Source organism: Populus trichocarpa, chromosome 5 (assembly GCF_000002775.5).
Source record: "Populus trichocarpa isolate Nisqually-1 chromosome 5, P.trichocarpa_v4.1, whole genome shotgun sequence".
In the NCBI taxonomy this organism is placed as follows: domain Eukaryota; kingdom Viridiplantae; phylum Streptophyta; class Magnoliopsida; order Malpighiales; family Salicaceae; genus Populus; species Populus trichocarpa.
Genome location: NC_037289.2, coordinates 12,967,661 through 12,985,099, shown reverse-complemented (window position 1 = coordinate 12,985,099; position 17,439 = coordinate 12,967,661). Strand labels below are relative to the sequence as shown.

The 17,439-nt window shown below is 34.4% G+C and overlaps 2 protein-coding genes and 1 pseudogene across 3 annotated transcripts; 2 read left to right on the top strand and 1 right to left on the bottom strand.

Annotated features, from left to right (window-relative positions):
* LOC18099583 (protein SABRE-like) overlaps positions 1–4,211 on the bottom strand; it is a 35,783-nt pseudogene extending 31,572 nt beyond the window's left edge.
* A 3,030-nt stretch (positions 4,212–7,241) lies between these two features.
* On the top strand, positions 7,242–9,719 carry LOC7486543 (uncharacterized). Its single transcript, XM_002307294.3, has 8 exons — positions 7,242–7,408; positions 7,507–7,594; positions 7,747–7,926; positions 8,028–8,210; positions 8,296–8,463; positions 8,555–8,709; positions 8,855–8,981; positions 9,448–9,719. Exons 1-8 carry the CDS (start codon positions 7,365–7,367, stop codon positions 9,457–9,459), a joined length of 957 nt encoding a protein of 318 aa, XP_002307330.1. The 5' UTR covers positions 7,242–7,364; the 3' UTR covers positions 9,460–9,719.
* A 4,427-nt stretch (positions 9,720–14,146) lies between these two features.
* Positions 14,147–16,916, top strand: LOC7460199 (uncharacterized). 2 transcript variants are annotated; one of them, XM_002307293.4, is made up of 5 exons: positions 14,147–14,375; positions 14,520–14,546; positions 14,646–14,768; positions 15,086–15,335; positions 15,712–16,916. In XM_002307293.4, exons 1-5 carry the CDS (start codon positions 14,314–14,316, stop codon positions 16,522–16,524), a joined length of 1,275 nt encoding a protein of 424 aa, XP_002307329.3. In that variant the 5' UTR covers positions 14,147–14,313; the 3' UTR covers positions 16,525–16,916. The 2 variants fall into 2 exon arrangements, with proteins under 2 accessions (XP_002307329.3, XP_006383570.2); XM_006383508.3 differs by having other exon boundaries at positions 14,149–14,375; positions 15,715–16,916.
* The last annotated feature ends 523 nt before the right edge of the window (positions 16,917–17,439 follow it).

The following is a 17,439-nucleotide window of genomic DNA, read 5'->3' as shown; positions in this document are numbered from 1 at the left end:
TAAGAATTTACGGCCCAACAAGTATGGCCTCTAAGTTTGGAAAGCTACAACAATGGCCAACATCTCTCTTGCATATGTTGACCAAGTTCTTTTTGACAGCCCTAAAGTTCGGCTCATAAAGGCTATGGGCCTTCCCTGTTGAGTTAGAACCGCACAAATTCTATCCCTGGAAGCATCAGACTCAATAACAAAGGGCTCATCAAAGCTAGGTGTTGCAAGTGTTGGTGTGGAAGTCATGGCTTTTTTAAGGCCTTCAAAGGTTGTTTCTGCTTCATCATTCTAGCCGAATTGTCCTTTTCTTCATAGAGTTGTAAGTGGTCGAGCTAGAATCCCATAATCCTGGACAAATTACCTGTAGTAACTTGTAAGGCCTGGAAATCCATGCAACTCAGAGATATTAGTTGGCCTTGGCCAATTTAACATTGCTTTTATTTTTTCTTGGTCCACCGTTACTCCTTTAAGAGTAATAATATGACCCAAGTACCCAAATTCATGTTGATAAAATGCACATTTCTTCAATTTAACAAAAAATTGGTGCTACCTTAAAATTTCAAAAGCCTTGCAAACATGTTCAAGATGCATGGTCCAATTAGGATTATAAATCAAGATGTCATCAAATAATACTAATACAAATTTGCAAAGATAGAAGCAAAATATTGAATTCATAATGGTTTGAAAAGTGGAAGGAGCATTACAAAGACTAAAGGGCATGGCTAAATATTCATAATGACCATTATGAGTACGAAATGCAATTTTTATGAATATTGGGTGGATATACCCTAACCTGATGGTAACTAGCAATCAAATCTAGTTTAGTAAAAAAAATTTCCCTATATAGTTCATCTAACATATCATTTATAGTAGGGATAAAAAATCAGTCTTTAATGGTTACAATGTTAAGGGCTCTATAGTCGGTGTAGAAATATAATGTGCCATCTTTTTTTTAACTAAAAAGACAAGAGATGAAAAAGGGCTAGTGCTTGATCTTATAAGTCCTAATTTTAACATGTCTTGGACTTGTTTTCAATTTCAGCTTTTTGAAAATAGGCATACCTATAGAGTTTCACATTGACAAGCTCAGTTCCTTTTTTAAGAGTGATACGAGTTGTTAATCTCTCCTACTGGAGGTAATTGTTCTGGCTCTTGAAAAATATCTTCAAAAACTTTCAACAGCTGCTACATTTCTGACTCAACCTTATTTACTAGCAACTCAGCTTTGATTTGCAAACAAATAGCAAATGGATTTGCCCTGGTGTAATTCCTTTGAGACATCCTTTAGAGATGCAAATTGAATGGGTTGAGCATCCATCCCTTGTAGCTTCTAGACTTGATTATTCCATCGGAACTCCATGGTCATTTTTTTCCATTCACAAGTCACTGTCCCCAATTGCTCTAACCATTGAACTCCTAAAACCAAGTCCAACCCGATTAGTGGTAAGGCATAAAGAGTAAGGGAGAATGTAGTGATGTTTCAGGTTCATCAACTACGAGGTCCTTGTCATCTACCATGTTCAAATCATAGTCCTCTTCCGGTAACAGGATCTGGGGGCCTGTAACACTTATGGCCTGAAGTGAATTTGTCATCACAATTAAAGTAGAGGCCTTGAGCTTGCCTTTTTTGCATTTCATCCCAAGCAAGACGTTTCATGAGCATGGCGGCTGGTGTTTTCGTTGGAGAAGCGAGAGTAATTTGATTATGATTGAAGGGTAATGGCTTTGTGATTCCTCGCTGGTGAGTTAATTGATCATTCCGCATTCGTGCTAGACTTATTGCCTCATTCAATGATTTCGGTTTGAACATCCTTATTCCTTCTGCAATTTCTGGTTTCAGGCCTCCCATAAATGTCCCCACTAATGCCTTTTGGGTCCACCCTTGCACCTGATCCCCTAGTCTCTCAAATTCTTTTTGATGGTCACGTAATGAGCCCTATTGTTTCATCCTTAATAGAGCTTCATCAAAATTTTCACACTCTGTCCGTCCAAATCGTGCCCATAATTCTTCCTAAAAAATTGCCCACGTCACTTCCCTATCATCTTCTTTGTAAGCACGTCGCAATCATTTCCACCACTGGTTTGCTTCGCTTTGGATATGGAAAGATGCCAATGACACCTTTTACGCTTCACTAGTGATTTGGTACTTAAAAAATTGATTTACTCTGTTGAACCATTCCCCAAGTATATTGAAAACTCAAGTTTTGCCAATTTGGATGAGAACATTTGTCTTCCCCTTCTATTTTCTCCATGAATTCTTCTCTATTATGACGAGTTCGTCCGCTACGATCATTGGTGTTGCTACTGGACCCCTCTTTGTTTGATAGTAAAGCCTTTGTTAGCTTGTTAATGGTGCTTTTTATTTGGTGGAACCTACCAACAATGCTAAGCTCCATTCGACTCATACCATCCTGAAGTCCTCCAAGCCTCACTTCAAGATTTTCAATTCATTCCTTGTTGGTTTCCATTATGTACCAGCTATGATACCAATTAATAGGTTCCAATCAAAGTTGTTAGTATTATACAAATTGAATTCTTTTTTGGGTGAGAATATACCACATGTATTTTTTATTAATAACAAATTATCCTTCTCTGTATAATTCCAGAGTTTAAATACATTAATGAATAACAGGCTCTTCCTAAAAATACTAGCACAACTATATAAAATCAGGAGTCTAGCAATTGATTCCTACTAAATAGCTGGCATTTATTCAAACACAACAAATCATACTTGACTTCTTCTTCTTGTGTGTGCACATACCACAGTGACTAATTCCACTCCATTAGATCTTCATAACTCTATGAACCTGGGATTCTTGATAGGCATTAGTTGAGATCTTCTTGGCTTATCAGTATCATTATAGGTTAGATTGTCGGATGATGCCTTCGAACCAGTTACAGTTAATACCAGGGGTATTTTAGTTAAAGGAATAGCCTCTTTCCAAAGCATGCCATTTCTCTATCCACGTACATTTAAATAACTGGACCTTTTTTAAGAGTAGTTATTTGTCAACATACATCACAATGTTTTTGGTTTGGTACTGTCACTTCAGCAGGACAGCTAATCTATCTAATCTCAACTATGGCAACCAACTAAACTTCCAAGAAAACAAGTTGAGATCTGCTCAGTATTGTGATAAATCTTATTTTTAGAATTCAAACTCGTGGCATGACACAAATAAGTGATTGCTAGTCAATTTCATTTCCATTTTTCTTTCAATATGGTAATGGAGAAAAGCTAGACAAAGTAAATGAGCATGGACTCGAGAAGAAAACTTGAAGCATCATGGAGTAGGGAGGAAGGAGAAGAAGGGTGTGGAAAGCAGCTTCGAATGTTACCTACTGTACCAGCACAATCCAGCCTTCACATTTACCAGAAGTAGCAGCAAAAAGAGGAAACGTGTAATTTCTTAAATGAACAGCTAGAGTCCATGTACACAATAAAATATTACTCCCATAAAGTTGAGAAAATAGGATCAAGTTTCTTTAGATCCTCTATCATCCCAGCTTCTCCACCATCAATTCTTGTCAAGCTCTTCTTAACTCTAGCAGAAATAGAAAGAAGAGAAGCCCTAGCAGTGCTGGGCTTGAAACCAGCCTGAAATCCTTCCACACAGGCGCCTGAACCTTCTGATGTTACTAGCTTTTGACATGCATGGTAATACAATCTAAATGATTGTTTATTCCTTCTCGCATTTCCTGAATATTTGAAGGGTTTTGTAGATCAATCTCAACTCCATTACACAAACCTTTCTTTATTGACTAAAATCAATTGTTTCAGCAGCTTTGGGACCATTGTTTAGTTTGGAAATAAATTCATCAAAGAATTTCAACCTGACAGTGAGCTCAGATGCCTCATTCTTCATCAGACGATAGTGTTCATCAAGCCAACCCTGCTTTGGCTCTTCCTCAATATCAGTTGTAAGCTTGCGTATACAAAACTTTACACTTCCAAATTTTGTTGAACTAGGCTTTTTGGGCTTTGAGCTTTCTTTCTTCATAGGAAATATCAGTGCAGTTTTAGCAGCAGTTATAAGCTTCAAACCTCGCAATATATCCTCAATGGAATCATCAATGGCGCGCAACTGCAATCTGTATGGCAGCAAGATATGAACATCAAGCCCTTGAATCACCCAATACCATGTCATGGAGGATGGTATATTTGCATCAGACAAGCTACTAGGAGTTCCAGGGATATTCTTTTTTCTGATCAATGTCATTCATGTCAGAGGTATCTTCCTTGCTTCCATCGTCATAAACTACATTCATTCACGCGCCTGAATTACCAACCATTTTAACTCATTTACGCCAACGATCATCAATCCAAGTCTTGAAGCAATCAAATAAAATATCGATAAAAACGATCTTAAATAATCGAGAGACATACATGATGAGCAACCACAATGTGATGTAAAGAAACAAGAAAGGGAAGAGAAACTTGACAGGCGAGGCTGCCATTTTCGTAATTTCTCGACTTCAAAACCTTTAAATTATCCAAATATAAAATTCAAATACAGCAATCTCTCTGCGCCATAATTTCATGTCACAACCTGCTGTGAGTTCGTTTCTAGAGGATGATTAGAATGCCATGGAAGAAGAGAAGAAGTTTAGAAGAAGGGAGGAAGAACGTGTCATGTGTCCTGCATGGGTTTTTTCCCCTAACACACTGAAGGAGAACGAGAGAAAGTAGGAGGGAATACTGAATTCTATTATATTAATTGTGTACTATATGTTACATTCTCAGGGTATTTAACATAACCCAAAACGTTCCTTTGCTTCTATATTTCACCTAGCCTTTACACGTGGCTTCAACTAATTTTATTTAGAATCATCTGGGCTGTATGAAACACAACCGTTTAACTAATGTTTAAATTCCTTGCCGCTTCCTCCCAACGCTGTCGTTTATGCTTGATTTGAATTAAATCCCTCTTCTTCTGCGTTAGCCCTCATCTTCTTAGGTTCCAGTTGTGGCAATGCCCCCTTTATGATCACCACCTTGTCCTCAAGGTGAAACTCAGGAAATCTGAAGCAGAAATCATCAATATTTTTCGAGGTGGCTTCTGTCAGGGGTAGGTCCTTCCATAAAACTAATAATTGAGTGACTGTTGTATTTCCTCTTTTAACCATTCTTCTCTTGATGATCTGTAAAGGCTGCAGCAGGGATCGATGATGAGGAGTGGGAAGATCGGATTGGACTGCATGATGGCCCACGTGTTTCTTCAACTAAGAGACGTGGAAGACGGGGTGAATAGCCGTTATGGCAGGTAATTGTAATTCATATGCTACGGTGCCAATTTTTTTAGTGACTGTATAGGGACCATAGTATTTTGCTAATAGCTTGTGGGAAACTCTCTTGTGAACTGAGTGCTGTCTGTAGGGTTATAGTTTGACATAGACTGAATCTCCCACTGAAAAACTTCTTTCGCTTCTTTTCTTGTTGGGTCATCCGGTGTTGAGATTGTAGGAGATTACTTCTGATTTCTTTGAACATTTCCTCTTGTTGTGTGAGATAGTGATCCACGGCCTCTACTGGAGAGTCCTTGTGAGTGTAGGGAATGTGAATTGGAGGCACCATGCCATAGAGTATCTCATAAGGCGTCTTCTTTATTGAAGTATGGTAGTTGGTGTTATACCACTACTCGCAAGCACTTAACCATTTTCCCCATAAAGTTGGGGCAGTCCCTGTCATGCACCGTAGGTATCCTTCTATACACTTGTTAACCACTTCTGTTTGCCCATCCGATTGGGGATGATAGGCGGTAGAGTATTGCAGGTTAACGCCCTGGTGTTTGAACAATTCCTTCCAAAATTGACTGAGAAAAATGATGTCCCTGTCGCTCATGATAGTGGCTGGCATTCCATGGAGTTTGTAGACATGCTCCATGAAGACTTTAGCTACTGTAAGGGCAGGGTAGGGGTGGGAGAGAGCCATGAGGTGTGCATATTTGTTAAACCGATCGACTACTACCAGGATGACTTCCTTCCCTTCTGATTTGGGTAGGCCTTCAATGAAGTTCATGCTGATGTCAATGAAGGGGGTAATAGGGATGGGTAGAGGTTGTAAAATTCTTGGAAGCTTCACATTCTCAGTCTTGTTTTGTTAGTAAATGGAGCATTCTCGGGCATATTACCTTACTATTTTCTGCAGCTTTTGCCAATAAAACACCTGACCGAGTCTCTTTGTAGTGACAGTTGCTCCTGAATGCCCTCCAGCTGCAGAGTCATGGTAAAAGGTGGTGAGCTTAGTTTGTAGTTGTGAATCTCTACCCATAACTACCCTTCCCTTTCGAATGAGAGTGTTATTGACCCATGCATAGACAGGATGCAAGTTGGCATCCTTTCTCAATTCCTCAGTGATTTTCTATAGGTTTGGATCAGCTGCCTAAGTCTGTCTGATTTCCTCCATGATGTTGGTGGAAATCGAGGATAGTGTTAAGGCACTCAATTCAGTACTTGAGATCCTGGAAAAGGCATTTGCTGCCAAGTTATCTTTGCCCTTCATGTACTCTATCTCATAATCAAAGCCTAAGAGTTTAGTTAACCAATTCTTAGGTTCTAGTCGTGACACAACCCACCACGAATGCATCACAATCGAAACCCTAGAAAAGCTAAATTTCTTCGCATTTCTTTTTTTCCATTTAGCGAGTCAATTGATAACAAGTAGCAACTCGTGTTGGTCGCGTTCGTTTTTTCTTTTTAATTATTTATACAAGTGTTGATCCGATCCGTGAGACGCTCGCTGATTACACACACACACACATAAAAATAGAAATAGAGGCCTGTTCAAATTTTTTCTTTTTCGTTTTGATTTGATGATTTTAATCAGGTGTGTAGTGGTGTAGCTGGGATTTCCCTAGGGAAACAAACATCGTCTCGTTCATGGAGATTTTATGCCAAACGCCTGTGCCCTTCCTGGTTGGATTGTTTGGAGAAGATTTTAAAGACTGAAGATAGAGGAACAGACTATTAGTGTTTTTTATTTTTATTTTTTTTCAAATTAATTACTTTTTATATTTTTAAATAGTTTTCATGCTTTTATATTAAAAATAAATTTTTAAATAAATTTCATGTATTCATGCTTTTATTTTAATTATTTTTATATTTTTAAAATAATTTTTAAAAATTTAAAATTTAAAATTTAAAATTATTATTTTAATATTTATCCAATTTCAATTTAGAAGCCCATTATAGCACAGCAGACCGATAATAACAGAGGCCCATATCAGTAAGAGCCCCACTATTTGACCCAGATTTTATATGACACTGTGCTCAAGAGAAGAGCAGAACTTGTTTTTTTTCCTTTTCCTTTTCCCTCAGAGCGCAAAGGGGAACTCTAAAACCCTAGCTCCTGTGTCATTGTTGATCACGAAAAGATGGAGGCGGCTACCAAAGAAGAACAGATTCAAGTCAAAGAAAAGTGAGTATTTGAGATTTTCGATTCTCAATATGATAATTTGATTTAGGGTTTAATGATTTATGGGTTCCATTTCTTTCTTTGTTTTTGTTTTTGACCAGGGAAGCTCCACAGTTAGCTACAGTGTTGAAAGAAATAAAAGAAGGATTGGATATAGTGAGGAATAAAGTTCAAGCCTTAACTGCCAAGGTAAGCAAGCAGAGCTTCTAAACTAACCAATTTAACGAATTCTTGCTTTTGATACTGAGATTTTACTCACTTTTTTTAAAGAACGTGCAATCAGTTTATTTTTTTCTTTCTTTCTTTCTTTCTTTTACGATTCTTGTTTTGTCATTTAATAGGTAAAAACGAATAATTTTCCGACTACGGAAGGGATAAGCTACCTTGAAGCTAAACATTTACTGCTACTAAGTTATTGCCAATCACTGGTTTTTTATTTGATACGCAAGGCAAAAGGTTTGTCAATTGAGAAACATCCTGTAGTTCGTAGCCTTGTGGAGATAAGGTTGTTTTTGGAGAAGGTATGAATATCATTCTTCTTCTCTTTTTTTTTCCTCTAAGCATATCTGTGTACCAGTTAAGTGGCTCTTACTACTGTGTTCACTTTAATGCTTATTAACAGATCCGGATGATTGATAAAAAACTTGAATATCAAATTCAAAAGCTCACAAGGGATGCCGGTTCTGCAAGAGATCAAGTAGATGTGAGCGAAAACGAATCTAAGGCATCTAAGAAACCAGAGGATAATTTGAAATATAGACCAAACCCAGACTTGCTTGAAAGCAAAACTGATATGTTGGCTCAGGTCAGTTCTTAACAAATATATCTATTAGTAGTTTTTGAAACATCTGAGGGTTTTTGTTTGCTAAGTTCATGTTTATATACTGCAGAATGGTGGTGTGTATCGACCACCCAAAATTGCCCCCATGATTATGGAGGAGGATAAGATGTCAAAACAGGAAAGAAATGCTCTGAGAAGGCAGAAAGAGACTCTTCGAAAAGCTAAACATGGTTTTATGAAAGAACTGATAGATGATATGGAGGATAGACCCGCTGAGGTTTGTTGTCTACTGTTTTTCTGGTATTGTGTAAGCTTGAAGACTACTTTCACAAGTTCACTGGATCACCTGTCAATGATGGTAAAATCAGGTTAAAGAATATGCTGGACTCGATAGTTGGGAATCCCAAAGATATGTGGAACAGTTTGAAGATCGAGCACGACAAGAAGAAGAACTATTTACACGGGTTCCTTTGACCAAGAAGGAGAAAAGGAAGCAAAAGGATTTGAAGAAGTCAAGAAATGGGTATACACGATGGATCAACATCGATTATTTCTTACCATTTTTTGGGTTATTTATTTTTTAATTTTGGTCTGCTGAATTTATTTAACTATCCAGTTGAACCTGATATTTTTCATGACTTGATGGAATTCTCATTTCATTGTTCCAGGTTGCTTGGTTTGACTGATGGATTCAATGATGAAATCAAAACCTTAGCCTTGGATGATGATACAAATGAGCAGACAACAACCATCAGTAATGGCGGCAGTGCAATGGGAAAACTAAAGAAGCGCAAGGTACATCATTCAGTGTTTTATGAAATATTTTCTGGTGCTCTTTACCTTATACGACAATCTATTGTCTCAGCTGGATAACAATGCTGATTCTCTGGTGGCTTATACCAAGCTTGATCTAGTTCACAGTAATCAAATTCTGCAGTGAAATTGTGGTATATTGATTTCACCAAGTAGAATGAATGTGATCACGTCTTCTAGCTGTCTGCCGAACATGAATGCCAATTTATGACAAAATGTGTTTGGTATTTTTGGTGTGATTTCTCCAGCTAGATAATCATATTTAACCTTTTTTTTTTTCATCAGAGTTTGGATAACTTAATCCATAGATTGTTTATGCTATCATGATGTTTGTATATTTGTTTATGTTATCTGTACAAACTTTTCAGTTTATGTTCAAGTGAATTAGATGTCCCGGTTTTTTTTTTTAATTTGCAGTGGACTTATTATTTTTTTATTTTTGTTGCAGAGGACGTATTAATGACAACGCATCATCAGTTTGTGCTCTTGATGCGTAAAAGCCAAAAGGGATTCAAGAGCAGCATTTTAAATTCGTGGCTTAAAAGGATGCCTACTTGTGAATTCATCAAAATGTAGTTTCTGCTTGCAAGGGCATCTCCAGTGGGAGAGCCAGAAACTAATTTTTTTTGTCTTGTCTTCTGATTTTGCAGCTTCAATGTTAAAATAGATTATGTAAAGATTTCATCTTTTATTAATTAAGTTTTTCTAAAAAAACAAAAAGTATTAATATTAAATATATTAAAATATAAATGGCTTCTCTCATATTTTTTTTTCATAAGAACAAAAAAATTTACCTTTTAACTTTCTTAAATAACTTTTATTATTGGAGATGCTCAATATTTTATTATGCATTTGTGCTACACCTGCAATTTGTGATCTAAGTTGTCCTTGGTTTGGTTACGAACCTGCAGATGATGTAATTCAAGTATGTTTCAAGTTCTTCGCCCGTACTATTTATTAATTATTAATTATTACTAACATTAACAATATATGGGAAAATATTTTGCATTGAATAGTAATTTTCCCACATTCCTAAAACAATCATTTTCCTTTTCTTTTTCTTCTTGTGGTTTCTTTTGCAATTAATGGACTTTCCTCACATGTTTTCTCATTCTCATGATTTATTCTCACAATATAGATGGGGAGGTTTGATAGTTTAATCTGGTTAGCTAAGATTTTTTTTATTATTTAATTTTTTTATCTTATTTTTTAATATTGAATTAATTGAGAATTTTGTTCTATTTATTTTTTATTAGGTTAATCTAGTCTTATGACACAGTAATAGTGCTTAATGGGTTAATTCGAGTTAATTTAGGTTGTTTTTAGTGTTTTTTTACTTGAAATATTTTTCAATTTTATCATTTAATATTAGGTTGGATGAGAATTGAGTTTTATAATTTGTATTGATTTGTTTTTTATGAGGATATTTTAGTCTCATGATTAGGGTAGTGAGTTTTGTTGTTTTAATCCCAAATAAATTAGAGTTTGGTATGTTAGTTTAGTTGATTTAAAAAAATTTTTAATTGATTTTTTTTAATTTTATTATTTAATATTATGTTTGATTGACAATTAAGTTTCATGATTTATTTTGGTTTGATTTTTTTAAGGTTATCCTAATTTTATAACCTAGAAATAGTGCTTGGTGTGGTTATAAACTTGCAAATTATGTAATTCAAGTATGTTTCAAGTTCAACTCCGGCATTATTAATTATTATTAATATTAATAAGATACTAAATCATGTAGAAAAATATTATAGCATTGAATAGTCCTTTCCCCACATTCTTAAAAACCTTGTTTGCCTTTTCTTTTTTTTCCTTGTGGTTTTTTTTAATTAATATATTGTTTTTACATGTTATTTTTATTACAGATTGTAGGTTTGGTTGGCTAGGATTTTTTTTTATTTAAATTTTTTTTAATTTTATCTTTTAAAAAAATATCAAGTTGTTTATGCAGCAACATTAACTACTGTTAAAAAAGCAGTACTAGATAGTATCACAACTGTTGCTGGCCATATCATGAACTCAACTCCAGATAGCATCTCATCAGCATTAGATCCGCTGCTTATGACAGTTTCACTTCACAACAAGTGGAAAATGATAAATAAATTAACTAAAATTGGCACATGCAGTTTTCAAGTCCATGAGAATTAATGATGAGTTGCCATCAGTCCTAATTACAGCTATTAAAGCTTAGTTCAAGCAATCATGCCCTATATATTTATTTTTATTTATATTATTACATTTCAAAAAATTTATTTGCACTTCTCAAGAGATCTTAGCTTAGCAATGTTGGGTTTTCAAATATCATGAACATCATATACGCAGTGAAAACAATAAAATAAAATTATTCAAGAGTTTCTAGGATCATATTAGACAAATCTAGAGTAATCTAGAGTTGCTTGGAGATTTATTATCTGAAGATATGATCTTTTCTGGCTTTGAATCATTCTTTAAAAGTTGGGTTGTCGTAAACCACACAAGCCGTCCAATTTTCCAACCTCTAATAGTAATTCATGATGTTGTAAGAAATCTCCTAAATTCTTATTTAAAAGAGAATGATTGTTATGCCTAGAATGTTAATTCTCTATTTTGTAACTTATATAGTTTTTCTGTCTAATAAACAATCTTAAAAAAAATAAGAGGCATAACTTTATATTTATAGGGAATCATAAAATTTTTATTTATGAAAAATTATTATTTGCCCATTAAATAATATCCATATATTATTTATTTTAAAAAAAATTAATTAATCAAGTCTTTACTTAGTGAAAATAAAATGCATGTGTATGCAGCAGTTAAATAACATGAAAAAAAATGAACAAAGCTAACAATAAATAAAATATTTATAGAAAATAATCAAGTAAATAAAATGGCAATCAAAAGTAATTGGGCTAAATTTTAAAATTCTCGGTGAAGTCATCATTTTATTGTACCTAAGTGGATGTCACAACAAGGACTAAAACATAATTTTTCACCGTAATAAAATTAATATGACCCACTAAAAGTAAATTAAGTCTTTACACTTAATTAAATATTTTAATTTGACCCAAATTAACTATTAAACTTAATTAAAACTTTAATTGGACTCATTATTAAATCAAATTGCCCTATTAAAAATCTAATTAAATTCCTATACTTAATTTATATACAAATTCATTCAATAATAATTTAATTTGATCTTAAATATGTATTATTTTTTTAGTTTTAGGTACAATGAGATACAATTGAGCTTCTAATTTATCTAAAATTCAAGTTTGGTTTCTGTATATATTTGAAACCCTTCTCAACCTGCTCTGGACAAGTTGTGAGTTTTTTTTAATTTAAAAAAAAATTAAATTTGAAAAAACTTGAAAATTAGATTATGACAATGAGATTCATGTTGATTGGTGTATATGGTATCTAACATGGGATTTTGATTAACGACTTATTTATTAATTTATCAGAAAAAGGTATTGTGTTCAAGCACCTTGATTAGTTTTTTTCTATTATGAAGTATAATTTAGCGAATATTTGTACTTTTTATTTCAATTAATCAAGTATAATTTCCTCGTAAGAAACTTATTTGTTTGCTCTATACAGATATGACGGGAGCTAGTCTTCTCATTTGATTTTGTAGATTTGGGCTTTGATCACGTTATTTACCCCAAAAAAAAAAACCTTTAATAAGAGGGTGGGAGAGAGTGATGATGCTAGTAGAAATAAAATAAAAAAAAATTAATGAATGTAGTGAAAAAGAATACTCAATTCATGTATAGAGAGAGAAAGCACTCAATGGACTATGATAAAATTTTAATATTGAAAAATTGTATCTAAGTGACTGAATAGAAAATATCAATATTGAATTGATAATAAAAAAAAGCTTCTTTTTTTTTTTTTTTTTGAATTGGGAAAGATATGTTTCAAATGAATGATTTAGCCAATACTATGTTATATTTTTATAAGAGAAGCATGCAGTTCTATTGGGTTGAATAATATCAAAACTATTATTTAAAAAATTATTAAGAAAAATTAAAAGAAGTAATGATTTTACAGTGTATCATTTTATAAAATACTATTTATTATAATAATATTTATTTTTAGTTTATTTTTTCAAAAAAATTTATCTCTTAATATTAGTTTATTAGAGAATGAGTTTTATAATTTGTTACAGTTTGTTTTTTATGTAGTTATTTAAGTCTCATGATCAATGTTATGGGTTTGACGAGCTAACCTAGTTGACTCAAATTTCTTTTTGTCTCTAAAAATACTAGGAAAACATTTGAAGCACAAACCCAACAAAAAAAACAATTTCTTTAATTGATAATATTTTAGTTTCATCTTTCAACATCTTTAACATTGAGTTGATTAAAAATTAAATTTTGTTATTTGTTTCAATTTGTTTTTTATGAGGTTATTTTGATCTCATGATTTGGATCACTGGTTTTATGAGTTAATTCGGTAGACTCATGTCATTTTATTGTGTCTTTTGTAGATTGATTTTTTCTTCCAATTTCATCATTCAATAATGAATTTATTAGGAATTTGACTTCATAATTTGTTTGATTTGCTTTCCATGAGGTTATTCTAGTTTTATGACCTGAGTTGCGAACATGGTATGTTAATTTAAGTTGACCGAGCTTATTTTTTTGGTTTACTTTCTATGAGGTTATCCTAGTCTCATGACTTGGGTCATGAATTTGGTGGGTTAACTTAGGTTTTTTTATCCTTTTTTTTAATGAATTCTTTTTTTTTTTAATTTTTTCCTTCAAATTTGAGTTAATTGAAAATTGTGTTTCATAATTTATTTTGATTTATTTTATATGAGGTTATTTTGGTATTATGACCCGAGTTGTGAATTTGACAAGATAGCTCAAATCGACCTGAGACTTTTTTCTTTATTTTTTTAAATTTTTATATTTAATATTGGGTTGATTAAAAATTATATTTTATAATTTATTTCAATTTATTTTATATAAAATTATCATTTTCTAATAATCAATTTAAAAGATTACTTCAAATTAATCTAAATTGATCCCGTATATTTTTCTTTATATTAAGAAAAAATCAACCAACCCATGACGCAGTGCGGGGAACGATGTAGCGTACTCCATAAGACAACAATAAATCAAGAAAAGAATCAACAATTTGGAAATTATTATTTACATTTTATAAGAGCAACGCCAATGTTCTTGCATTTGGCGAAGTTTCTCCCGTACTGCAACTTTACTAAATATTTTAGTGCCTGCTTGACTTTAAAAGTCTTTCTTGATAAACTATTAAACCTCCCACATCCATCTTCGCCATTAAGACATCAGTGAGAACAGAGGTTGAAGACATGGCTTGGACAACTACTTTTCTCCTTAAAGTTTTTGAAAGCTTCTTTGATATTCTCTCCTGGTAATTCATCTCTCTGTTTTACCTGTAACAAACCATTTTGTTGCTTTAGTCATCTGATGCAAAATCTCTCATGGTTCATTCCTTATCACGATCTTTAACGTTGTCAGTGTGTTAATTCAAGATTCCCTTCCTTTTAATTTGCAGGCCTTCGTTTACTCTCGTCTGTCCCTTGTGAGTTGAGATTCTCTCTTGATTTTCTTCTTCATTCCTTCTGTTTAATTTTCTAAGCAAGTTTTCCTTTCATCTTTTTTTTCTTTTTTGAGTTTACAGGTATGCTTCATTTTTGGCGGTGAAGAGTGATTCCTGCTCCAAGAATCAGCAATGCCTTACTTTCTGGGTTTTATTTGCTCTTTTTACAATATTGGAGCAGGCACTTTCCAAGCTTTTATTATGGTAAATTAAATCCTTGTTATTTATTCTCTCACAATTAAATTAACCTTTACGTTTTCTTTTTATTGCTTGGAGGGCTGAAGCCCTCGGGTGGGATACAAATTAGTCAGGGCACATCCTGGGGAATTTGACTTGGATTTTCTTATTCTTTGCTTTTGAGATGATTCTTCTATCTTTGAGATAAAAATAAAAAATTGCTTGAGACCGCTGCTTGTCCTTGAAGCTCATTGCATGCTTCTGGGCTTGAAATATTTCTTTTCTATACGTCTATAAGGTGTTTATTGGCAAATCATTTTGATTGACTGTGATTTTCGCTACAGGCTTCCATTCTGGCCCTATGTGAAAGGTGTAGCAACTGTCTTGCTAGTGATACCTTATTTTGGTGGTGCTTCTTATATTTACATGTACTTTGTGAGACCTTATTTATCTGAGAACTCAATGAAATGGATCAACTTATCCCTGCCGAGGAATAATTGTTTCCCATCATGGAGGCATAACGACTTTGTTGACGTGGCTGACACAAACATGATCGGGGATGGGCATGAAGAATTGGAGAAATCCGTTTTCCAGGTACGCCCATGAGTTGATGATTGTAGTAATGGAAACACTAGAGCCATGCAATACACGGAGGGATAATATATTGTTTAACCCTACAAATCCAAACATAATTCCAGTAGTTTTTACTGATAGAGCCTTGATATGAAACCGCTTGCCAAGATGCATTTCTTTAGTGGTTTTTCCTAGCCATCATATGACCTTGTGCCTTGGTATGAGCTGTATTTTCAGTTTATTATCAATCTTGCTTGCATGTTTGACTTAATTTGACCACATTTCTCCTGTCCACTCTTAAATTTGGGCAATGTGCTAAATTGCTATCTTAAACTGGATGAGGATGCCATTCTATCTTTTTGTTTCAATAGCTGCTTCTATGTGTTGTCTTTGCCAGCAGATATTCGAGCCCAATCATGACCTCGTGGAGGAGGAAATTGCTGGGCCAACAAGTCCAAAGAAAGTTCAAAAGGAGTGGAGCTGTGCTGTTTGTCTGTTCAGCACTTCCAGCGAAATTTTTTTGAAGAAACACTTTCAAGGGAAGGAACACGAGACTAATGAAGAAAATCTACGTGCAGAAGAACTGGCGAGGGACACTTCCAAGTCTCTTCTTACAGCAAAGAGAGAACCTAGGATGGTTTTTCTTGGGAACCTGGCCAATCTTGAAACATGGAGCGACCTCCTAGGCCCTGTTGCTAGATCAATTAGATGGTGTCAATGGAAAAGGCCAGATTTTGGATGGATTAAATTAAATACCGATGGATCCATAGATAGTGAGAATGCTGGTATTGGTGGCTTGTTCCGTGATTACGAGGGTAATGCAATATGCGGTTTTGTATCTAAAGCTTCTGGACATGATATATTCTTGGTTGAATTGTGGGCTATATGGAGAGGTCTAGTTCTTGCCTTGAATCTGCACATTCAAGTACTTTGGGTTGAGTCTGATTCACTGAGTGTTGTGAATACCATTAACAGGCAGCAGCCTTACAGTGGGAAGGCTGATGCTTGCTTGAAGCAGATCCGGCTTCTTTTAAAGAAGTTCAAAAAGCACAAGGTTTCTCACTCATGGCGAGAAACTAATAGAGCAGCTGATTATCTTGCAAAGATGGTTGTTGAGAGAGATGTAGTTTTGTGGCCTGCTGATTTTCCTACTAGCCTTAACAACATTATCAAGGATGACGCCGAAGGAATGGTATATTGTAGACGGTAACTTCAGACACCACCTGACATTGTTCATACAACTAGAATAGAAGACGATATTACTCCATAACATAGGGTTGTGACTGTAAATGCAGTATTATGGTTCTAAAGAGGCCAACTATAGGACAGCTGTGTATTGTTAGGCCAAGGTTGAACATGGTGGATGTTGAAACAAGAAGCAGCGGTGACATGAAGAGCATCTAACACACATATATCGTCAACTTGGATCTGCTCTCTCTGCTGGGTTAGCAATGAAACAGCGTTTTTTTCTTTTGTCCGGTGATGTTCATTTGGTAGTTGTACCCTAACAACCAGCAGGAACAATGACCTCTCATCATCAGGTCTCTGTAGGTCATGATATTAAGACAATTTCTATTCTGAAAGGAAATCTTGGTTTATTCAGATTCCGGGATGTTCGTGATTTATTTGGAGCTCTTGTCCCAACCAGCACACAGACCAATACAAATCTGGTTTTGTATACTTGCAAACAAAAGACCTTTTCATTGTCTTTTACAAAAGAACGCTTGCGCAAAAGCGGCAAAGATTAGCATATCATGATTCGTGGTGATTCTTGGCCCTGATACCGGCAAAGAAGTTCCCATGTAACTTCACAGCAACAATACATCAGAGAGAAGTAAATTATGATGCCCACTTCCCCACCTCTACTTTGCACTTGATAGCAGAACAACATACAACCATTGAGATTATCATGCTCTCCTTTTCTTTTCTTTTCTTTTTTGGGAATTATAAAATGAAATGAAGCAACCAAGGTGTGTTATAAAACTTTCCGATGCATGTTATTTTGACGGGGATAATTTGTTTCTCTCTTTTAATGGAGTGGAGGGGTTTGTTTTGTCTTGTTTTTTTTTTTTTTTTTAAATAAAGAAGGGAGGGGAAGGATGTGTCACACCCGGATATTACGACG

What these genes read in the sequence shown, in the direction of transcription:
- LOC7486543 (XM_002307294.3), top strand. Translation starts at nt 7,365, where the DNA reads ATGGAGGCGGCTACCAAAGAAGAACAGATTCAAGTCAAAGAAAA. An exon ending in TTCAAGCCTTAACTGCCAAG is followed by an intron (nt 7,595 to 7,746) that starts GTAAGCAAGCAG and finishes GTCATTTAATAG; the next exon opens with GTAAAAACGAATAATTTTCC. An exon ending in AAACTGATATGTTGGCTCAG is followed by an intron (nt 8,211 to 8,295) that starts GTCAGTTCTTAA and finishes TATATACTGCAG; the next exon opens with AATGGTGGTGTGTATCGACC.
- LOC7460199 (XM_002307293.4), top strand. Translation starts at nt 14,314, where the DNA reads ATGGCTTGGACAACTACTTTTCTCCTTAAAGTTTTTGAAAGCTTCTTT. An exon ending in TTCTTTGATATTCTCTCCTG is followed by an intron (nt 14,376 to 14,519) that starts GTAATTCATCTC and finishes TTTAATTTGCAG; the next exon opens with GCCTTCGTTTACTCTCGTCT. An exon ending in TTTACTCTCGTCTGTCCCTT is followed by an intron (nt 14,547 to 14,645) that starts GTGAGTTGAGAT and finishes TTGAGTTTACAG; the next exon opens with GTATGCTTCATTTTTGGCGG.